This window comes from Gavialis gangeticus, unplaced genomic scaffold, assembly GCF_001723915.1.
Source record: "Gavialis gangeticus isolate Ggan-Ray unplaced genomic scaffold, GavGan_comp1, whole genome shotgun sequence".
Classification (NCBI taxonomy): Eukaryota; Metazoa; Chordata; order Crocodylia; family Gavialidae; genus Gavialis; species Gavialis gangeticus.
The window spans coordinates 9329091-9339003 of NW_017729003.1; the positions used below are offsets into that span (position 1 = coordinate 9329091).

Genomic DNA, 9913 nt, shown 5'->3' on the forward strand with positions numbered 1-9913 from the left:
TTTTTCGGCACTCCGGCCAAAAAATGTTGCCTACCCCTGTGTTAGATTATGTCCTAACAAGTGTTAGTTTTTCTGCTATATTCAGTTTCTCCAACTTGTTTAACAAGATTGAAAAAATCTACCTTTTTTGCCCTTATGAAGCAGTTTCTGGCTGGAGAATATATTAGAGTCATTCTCCTGCAGCTTCTCATGCCTCAGATGGTGTACTGAAAAGGGAGCTGAGTGAACTGTTATTTAGAAAAGGGAAGTGGCTTTTGAGCCTCTTTTGTGGCATAAATTCTTAAAAACTATTAATGCTTTTATTTATATATCTAGTGGCCAGCTAGTATCTCAGGGTTTGCCTGAGAGTGAAGTTGCACCTGATTAAATTCATGAATAGACACTTTTCTGGGTCAGTGCAGTGGCAAACCTTCAGCGAACATCTCTAGGTTTACTGAAGTGCTGGTGGGGCTATCCGAGGAGTACTGTACATGCATTAGCTCTGCATGGAGTGCTACTCCAGAGGAAATGCTGTCACTGAGTAAGAAAACCTCTTATGTGTAGATATTATTTTTCATGGTCCTGGATAAATCTGGGGTCTGAGGAATGTAATCCATTTTCTGCTGCAATAGTAAGTGTTGCAGTAGGCTGCAAGGAACAGCAAACTACCCCTCTCTGCTCTTTGATTTAGGAGAGATCTGCAGTATGAGGACCAAAGGGGTTAGATTCATCAGGTAGGCAGCCCTGTTGAGGAGGCTTAGCTGTCAGCAGTGTCTTTGTTCTGCTATGGCCTACACTGTTCCTTAATTTTCTAAACAATTCTGAATTGCTTGTTTGACAAAAGCCTTGGTCTGAGATGCATCAACTTCAAAGGTTCATAACTAGACTGAGCATTTTTGGGGCACAGTGAGAAGGAGGCTTGTATGTGTGGGAAGGACATAGTGAGAGTTTCAAGAACTGATGGGATGTTGAAGATTGCAATATGCTCCTTATTTTAAATAATTCATAGAGTTCTCTTTCGGCCAGTCTCCAAGATACACCAGCACTCCAAAGGAAGCACACAAGCTAATAGGAATCCTGATGAGCTGGCCAAGTCAGTTTTAGTTCTTTCTGGTAAAATGTTTGTCAGTCTCACTCAAACAGAGATGTTTTCTCCTTACCAAAATGGGAAGTGCATCAGGATAATTTTTCCTTTTAGTAGTGTGATATTGCTGGTTTTGTGTTCCTCATAATGAGACTGCAACTTACTACTCTGCACCTGAATACCACCATTTACTGATTTCATTTTTTCTCCCTGCCGTAGGTCTGTTGGGCATGTACAGAGGAGGGTGACTGAGCACTTGAAAGTAGTTTACTATGTAACTGAGAACTTTGCAGAAGAGTACACTGGCACAAACCTGAAAAATGTTGAAAGAAGTGTGGAAGATGACTACATTGCAAATCTTAGAAATAACTGCTGGAAGGAAAAGCAACAGAGTAAGTAGCATGGTGGGAGAGAGAAGCTTTTTGTGAGTACCCTTTTAAGCCTGATCTGTTTCAGAACGGAGTCCTTGCCTAGACACTGAAATACAAAACCTAATTGTTCTTCCACAGTTATATTGGTGCATAGAACTAGAGGATTCTCCTGAGCTCTTCATCTGCAACTCCTTGACAAATTTTATCTTCATGTTTTTAAAACCATATTAAAGAAATGATCAGTGCAGCTCCTGTGTGCTTTGGAGCTCCTCTGCCATGTGGTGGGATATAAGTGACATTCTCTGCTTTCCTGAGTGATGGGGAAGTTAGGGCCAGGTGATTCAGATGTTTCCTCCTGTGTTTGTATAGCACTGTGGTTGTGTTCTTTCAGAACAAAGTGATTTTGTGTAAATGTACCATATGTGCAGCCCACACTGTCTGAGTCACATCAGAGGGTCTAGAAGGTGAAAAAGGAATCCTTTTTATTTTTCAGAAGTTTTCAGGTGATGATATAACTTGTTTCTGTCATTCAAGAATATGTCTTATTGACTCTAGGGTATCCTCTGCTGGCCCCTAGTCAAATGTTTGTTTTGGGAATAAGATTCAGTATCCATCTGCCCTGACATATGGTGGGATCCAGCTCATGCTGCAAAATGTGCAAGAGCAAATGATTACAGCTGCTTTGGAGTAATGCCCAGAGTAGGAGCTGCATTGCATTGTTGCTTGTGTGGGATAAAGAAGATATTCCAAAGATTTCTTGGAGCCCTGCCTCCTGACCATCTTTCTAATCAAGAAGTGCTGATGTGACTCGTTTTGGAGCTTCTTGGAGCTACTGTGAGTCATCTTGATTAGTTGCTGCTGAGTGATGCAATGCTCTGCTGGCCTTAGAAACAACAGAGTGATAAGCTCTGATCCTTCATCCTCACGTCTACATGGTAAACTTTCTGTGCTTGGCAGTGATGCTCTCCTAAATCAGCAGCAGTGTGGCCATGTCCACACAGCTCTTTGGGCAAGTAGTAGGCAATACTGAGTGAGGTGGCGGCTACTAAGCTTCTAGTTCAGGAGGCAGCCTGCCCAGGGCAGCACAGCAGACTGAGGGTGGTGCTGCTGCTGATCATGGTAACTTTACCATGTTCTTTCCTATGTTACTGGGCTGGTCCCTTTTCAATACACACACACTAGGGTTACTTCCAGTCCCTCCTTCAGTTCCTAAAGGTTTCCTTAAGATAATTTTTTAAAGGTCTACTGCCAGAGATCACATGCATTCTGTCCCAGAGGACATCAGGCATTCCCTAGTCTTGCACTATACTTCATCTGGCTTTGAGGAACTTGAGACCCCATCCTGTTCCCATTGAAATTAGTTCAGGAAAGAAAGATGCTGGTAAGATGTGGCTTTATTGAATAGATCACACTTTGTATCCTGTTTTTAAAGACTGGATTTTTTTCTTTTCAGAGGAAGGCTTATTATACCGGGCACGCTACTTTGGAGATTCAGATCTGTATCAGAGAGCACAGAGGATGGGCACTCCAAGCTGTAGCAGGTTGTCTGAAGTTCAAGCCTCCATGCACGGATAATTGCTGCCAGACCCTTCGTGGAGGTCTAAGTACGAGCTGGTGATTTCCCTGTGACACTTCAGCATGGCCCATCAATGATTTTTTTATACATGTTTAAATCTCTGTTTGAGATCCAGATCTTTCTGGGTCTCTCCTCTGGATGCGCATGTGTAACGGGAGAAAGCGGAACCCATCTGGGATGTTTGCATGTCAGTGCCTTTGGTGCTCCCCAAGCTTACTTATTTTTCCTATAGTATTGGTGGTGTTGGCTTCCAGGGAGCAAAGTGAAAGGCCTGCGTATGCTTGTGAGTTAGCTGAATTCTTGTCAAGTATTGATTTGAAACATTGTCACCCATTGCTTTGACTGGGCAAACATTCCTTGCTTTACCAGTTCTTGCAACTGATGGTCATGCGTTTATGAATAGATTTTGTTGCTTTTTTGCCTATTTTATTGAAAAAAAAAAATGAATTGTATCGAGAGCACTTAAGGAAATATGATCACAGGGATCATAAGGAATAGACTCCTATAAGACCAGCTATTCCTTGCCTCCTGTTGTCTTCCCTTGACATTCAGTGAAAACAAACCAAGATCTCACTATACAAAGCAGGTTGTATAGACTCCTTGCTTTATTGAACTGGAAAAATAATGAAGTCAACCATGAGTATTAGAGATTCATGCTCTCGCCACTGGGCCATGGCTTGAAGAATTTGAGCTAAAGTGGTTTGGCAATAGTTCAGAGGAGCACAAGTGAAACTAACATTAGTTGGCTCAAAGGTCTGTATAAAAAAAAGTTAAAAATTTGGCACAGGATTTGGAGTCTCACTTCTCTTTAATTCTTTGGTTTAATTTTACAGAGACAAGAGGCTTCACGTCTCAGAAACTAACAGATGAATGTAAAACACACAGGCCAGTCCCTATGTCCCACAAATATAATTGAAAGTGAGGGCTCATTAGACAGTAGCCTATGGTGTAGTATCCAAGTTTCAGGTCTCTATGTGTCTTTTGCACTTGCCAAAAAGTTATTGTGGATGTTGGACATATGGATACTTGATTTATATACACAAGCAACTTAGAATATTTAGGAGTGGTTTGGTTTTGGTTTTGTTCTATTGTGGGCAGTGGGAGTGCATTGGAAAACCTGGTCCTTGGACCTGTTCCTCAGGAGCATGTCTTGAGCTCTGCCATTGTAGTGTGCATCTTGGTTTGGGAATTTTTCTTACCTTTGATATGCTCTCTACCTTGTTTTGGTAAGGGCTTTTTTTCTTAGTAAATACGGAGTCTTGTATTAACTCTCTCCAGCTCTGTACATAGTCTGAGGAAGAGGATAGCTGTAAAACAAAGGAACTACTTTTAGCATTCTCAATTATGTCAGTTAAACATATTTCCTGTAATTTGGGGATGGGGGTGGGAAAGTGTTTGTTTCTCCTGTTAAGTGATTATAACTGACTGGAGACTGACCCAGTTACCACTTTTATTCCCAGACTCTTGAAATGCCTGAAGACTTTTGGTGAAGTGCACTGAGCCAAGGTGACAGACTTTGTTTTAAAGAATCAAACCTTAAATTAAAATGGAATTGGAGAATTAGCAACGCACAACTGCCCTCTTTCTTCTCTCTCACTGTCTGTCTGTCTGTCTCCAGCGTTAGACGTCTCAGGCAGCAGCTAGAACAGGAAATAAAGCTGCCTGCCTTCTTCCCTTCTTTCCAACACCACTAGAGTGCGACAGTCTAGTTTCTACTAGGATACAGCAACCATGAGAACAAATGTAGAGTGTAAAATAAACAAAAACTCCCACACCAAACTGCAGCAAGCCATGAAGCAGAGGAGACCCTTCCATGATTGCACTGGTCACTTCAAACGGAGAGAGAACTTGGAAGACTTTTAGAAATAAAACCAATTAAAAAAAAGAAAATCTATTTAGAATTAATTTATAGCTGTATATATGTTGGACTTTTAAACTATGCAGGGGGTGGATTAAATTATTTAGTTTACTAATTTGGGCAGAAAACTAAAGCCTGAGCTGCAACTGGTTTCTGGTGCTGCCCATCTCTGTGAACCTTTCCTATTTGACACACTAAAACTAGAATTACTTTGCATTATTTTGCTGTTGTTGATAAAAATATGAATTGATGAGTTTCAGGGTTTTTTATTAAAAAAAAAAAAAATTCAGATCTGCAGGAAGAAAGAACCTTGGTGAAATTGGCCAAACTGATTTGTCTTTGCTATGTTGACATAAGTGGTGGCAGGTCTACTGGGTGAGTGGTGGCAGGTCTACTGGGTGCTGGAACCTCATTCAGCAAGGAGAGGACTGTCCAAAACGGTCTTAGCTCATCAGTGTTCAATTTGCATATGTGCGTAATATTTTTTTGGCAGTTTGCCTTGTAATCAGTGTGTACCATTAGTTCTGTAAACAGAGATTGCCATAAGCTTTGTCCTTTTTGTTGTTTCTCCTGAACTTTGAATGCCTCATTCACCAGCACTCTCCTGTCTGCAGTATGGCTGTTACCTTGGCAGGGCACTTCTGGTGTTTCTTTGAGGAAACCTGTAACCTGTATGGACATGCCTAAAAAACAGAGCCTTTGGTTGCTTCTGTTGAAAGAAGTTTATGCGATGGTCTCATTTGCAGGAGAGATCAGAAAGAGGGAAATGGTTATTTATTAGTTACTTAATTGGGCTTTGCAGTGACTCAGTTAGTAGATTACAGCTAATTTTTACCCATTTTATAGCAATGGTTTTTCCAACCTTGCATTTAGAAGCTGGAGTGTTGCTGCTAAAAGCCTGCATTTACCTGCTTTTATCAGATTTAGGTTACAGCAGCAGGATGTTGTTTAAGTGCCGGGCCTCAGGACCCAGATTAGAGTAGCAGGATAGTGCTCGAGATTATATTATGTCTCTTTGTCATGCTCCCCAAGAGAAGCAAAATTCAAACGAGCTAAGTTACCATTAGTAGAATAAACTGGACTTTTCTCTATCCTGCTGTTACATTTTTTTTAAAGATCTCTCTATAAGAACAGCTCCCAGGCTTCCCTTAAGGGGAAATTTATCAAAGCAGCAATGGTTGCCATGTAAAATGATTTGGGGCTGGAAGAAGTGCGAGAGGGCTTTGTTCTCAAATCCAGAAGATCAATTTGGTTTTTTTTGTTTAGTTTTTTGGCTGTCTATTTAACAAAATGCCAGAGAGCCCTCCTGTTAATTGTAAGCCTTACCATCACTCTACTTTTTTTATTCTGATCTGATTTCATTTATTGAAAGATCACCCTCATGTCTCCTAGGGGAGTACGGTTGGAATCTAAATATTTTTGGAATAAATGCCCTTTGTAGTAGTGTAAGCTACTCAGCATGCAGAGTTCACTGGGGAATTCAAATGAAACTTATGTTTGCAGAAGGTGCTGAATGTTTTACAAAATTGGACTCTATCCAGTGCCCACCCAAACCTTTTGATTTCTCAAGTAGATATCATGGATGGTCTGAGTTACGTGCAATAAAGCATAGATCCTAATGGATGCTCACAGAAGCTGTATTTCTTGATTTACAATTGATTATAAAATTGTACATCTATAAATAAATGTTTATAATGTGAGAGTCTCTGATTGTGTGTGTGCCATGCAGGGCCTGGGCCTTATGTATGACAATAATTTGTGGGGAAATGAAGTGAGGGCAATAATGGCTACTTGTTTTCACAGGCAACTTTATACCAGAGTAAACCTGATTGCATTAATGGAAGAATCTGCATCCATATAGTAATGCAACTCCTTGCATCAAAGTAAATGAGAAGATTTTACTTTCGTTTCAATTGGGAGGAATTTTACATGGGAGCAAATTACACTATTATGATGTTCATGTGCCTGTCTCTCCTGAGGAATTTTGGTGGTCCTCCAAAATTTCCCACACTTCACTGTGCCCTGCCTCAACCAGTTGCTGTTGTGTAGCCTCTACTACTCTGAACTCAGTGACAGATGTTATCTCCTTGTTTAAGTGCTGGCATGTGACCAAGATCTGCCTTTTTGCATATGCATCCCATATAGGCAATATGTCCCTGGCATACCTGCATATTTCACATGCTACCCCTGTGTCCTGCCAACTCATCCTACTTCCTCCTGCAAAGGTGTGGGAGGGCCTCGTGTGGACACAAAGACAACTGTAGGCTCCCTTGTCATAATGATGTCAACACAAGACAAGAAGCAGAATGCTGTGCATGGATGCATAAAGACAAAGGACTTACTGGTGGCTTCAAGTAGGATGAAACCAAACACCACCCTCAGCAAGGCTTCAATCTACCCATCCATTCTATGTAGAGTTGGATGGTACTTTGGTATGGGACACCAGTATAGAACCTCACTTCATGTTGGATATGGCCAGCAGCGTGAAGAGCAGGACCAACAGTTCCTTTCCACAGGATGTCATACATCCAGGTGCTCTATACTTTGATTTTCAGGAGACCACACGCAAGCCAGCCCTGATGCCCAGGCTTCACATTCCCACTGCCAGCCAGCCTGCTGCCTCCAAGAGCAGTCAGGCAGCATCTGAGGTGAATGATAAGCATGCGTGCACTTGGCTTTTGTTGTAATTAGTAGATTGTGTTTGCTGAGATATGCAAATGATGCTTGTTTTTATTCTCGGTGTTGGATGCTGCCATCTTAAGCAAGCTGAAGAAATATGACCTAGATAAAATCAGGTTGTGATGACTACACAACTTGTTGAAACATAGTTCCTAAGTTACAAACAGTCTGTTCTCCAATCTGATGGGCATTTTGACTGGGGTCCCACAGGGATTTGTCCAGGACCTGCAGAACCTGTTCGGTATTTTCCTTAGCAATGTGAACGATGAGTATGCAGCATACTTACACTGTTTACAGATGACATCGAGGTTAGTGTGGTTGCAAGTGTTATGACAGATAGGATCAGATTTCACAGTGATACTGCCAAATTGGAAATATGGTCTAAAATCAACAGGATGAAATTCAGGACACATGCCTAGTACTTAAGGAGAAATCAAATGTCCAACTACATAATGGGGAGTAACTGGCTAGTCTGCAGTATATCAGGCAAGGATGTGCGGTCTATAGTGGGCCATGAAAAATATGAGAGCTAACAATGTGATACTGTTGTGAAAAAGGCAGATCTTGTTCTGGGAAGTATTAACATCTCTTGTAAAGTAATAATTTTGCTCTCCTTGGTGTAGGTGACCACATCTACACACTCATTAATGATTAAGTTTAGTACCTGTAATAATAGGTACTAACAATGCGCCGTATTCGGTACTACTGCACATTAGCTCAAACTAACTTTTTGTGTGATGTTTAATGCTTAATGGACTAATCTGCTGTGCATTAGCATGGTTTTGTCAGGTGCACTAATGCACAGTAGAATTGATCCAATGGACATTAAGTGTCTCGCATAGATGCACCCAGAGAGGCCTAAGTTTGGAATATGTGGGCACCACACTTTAAGACTGATATAAGCAAATTGGTGGAAAAAAGAAACAAGAAAAGTGGTTTAAAAATCTTGGAGAAAGGTCAAAGGAACTGGGTTTTCTCAGTCCAGAAATAAGAGTAATGTGGCGGTGAGAGACAGAAGTCTCTAATAGAGCTGTGCGAAGCTTTGGGTGCTGATTCAATTCAGAGGAGTTTCGGCCCTATTTGGTGGATGAATCTCCAAATCCGAATCAAATCAGGGGACCAATAAAAAGGTCCAAATTGATTCGGAAAAGATTCGGAGAGCTTTGACAATTCAGGCAGTCCCTGGTTGCTGCAGCAGGGAGCTGGAGCCAGTCTCAGAGCTGGTAACTAGGAAGTGGGGGAGGGGACCATGGGGGAACTGCCAGGCCCCAGCCCTCGGCTGCTCCCCCAGCCCTTCCCCACCATGGCTGCCCCACCTGCCCCAGCTCTGGCCCTTTAAAGAAAAGAACCCCGAACTCGCCAGCTTCCGCAGTGGCCTTGGGGCTTCAGGGGGCATGTGACAGAGCCCCAGCCACGGCAGTGGAGATCACTCCCCCGCCTGGCAGGAGCCAGTTTCATAGATTTCATAGACATTAGGGCTGGAAGGGACCTTGGGAGTTTGAGTTGAGCCCCAAGGGCAGGAAGTCAGCTAGGGTCAAAGGATCCCAGCAAGATAAGCATCTAAACACTTCTTTAAGAAGTCCAGAGTAGGTGCTTGTACTACCTCTGGAGGGAGCCTATTCCAGGCCTTGGGGGCTCGGACAGTAAAGAAATTCTTCCTTATGTCCAGCCTGAAACGGTCTTGCAGTAGTTTATGACCGTCTGACCTCGTCATCCCTTGGTGAACAAACGTTCCCCCAGAAACTGGTGGTCACCCCTGATAAACTTTTGGCGGCCACCAGGTCCCCCCTGAGCCTGCACTTTTCCAGGCGAAAGAGCCCCATGGCTCTCAGCCTGTCATCGTAAGGTCTGTTTTCCTGACCTCTGATCATGCGCATGGCTCTTCTCTGGACTCTCTCAAGCTTCTCCACATCCTTTTTGAATTGTGGAGCCCAAAACTGGATGCAGTACTCCAGCTGCAGCCTCACCAAGGCCAAGTACAAGGAGAGAATGACGTCCCAGGATCTGCTTGAGAAGCATCTATGGATGCAAGCCAGCATTTTAGTCACTTTACTAGCCGCAGCATCGCATTGCAGGCTCACGTTCATCTTGTGGTCAATGATGACCCCCAAGTCTCTTACTGGCTAGCACTACAGAAGATTAGCACTGTCGAGCCTATAAGGATGCTGCAGGTTTTTCCTCCCAAGGTGGAGAACCTTGTGTTTTTTAGTGTTAAACACCATCAGGTTCTCATCCGCCCATTTGCTGAGCCTGTCCAGGTCGCCCATCTGTCTTCTGGCGTGGATGCTTTGCCCCAAAGTTTAGTGTCATCGGCGAACTTGGCCAGTCTGCTTCTGACTCCAATGTCCGCATCATTAATGAAGATG

The 9913-nt window shown here is 42.7% G+C and overlaps 1 protein-coding gene across 1 annotated transcript in view; it reads left to right on the forward strand.

Moving 5' to 3' along the window:
* The window catches only part of DNAJB12 (DnaJ heat shock protein family (Hsp40) member B12), a 42349-nt gene extending 35781 nt beyond the window's left edge, over nucleotides 1-6568 (forward strand). The window contains exons 7-9 of the mRNA XM_019507796.1: nucleotides 1283-1455; nucleotides 2888-3038; nucleotides 4471-6568. Of these exons, the coding sequence (XP_019363341.1) occupies nucleotides 1283-1455; nucleotides 2888-3009 (295 nt within the window). The 3' untranslated portion in view covers nucleotides 3010-3038; nucleotides 4471-6568. The remainder of the gene's footprint in view (nucleotides 1-1282; nucleotides 1456-2887; nucleotides 3039-4470) is intronic.
* The last annotated feature ends 3345 nt before the right edge of the window (nucleotides 6569-9913 follow it).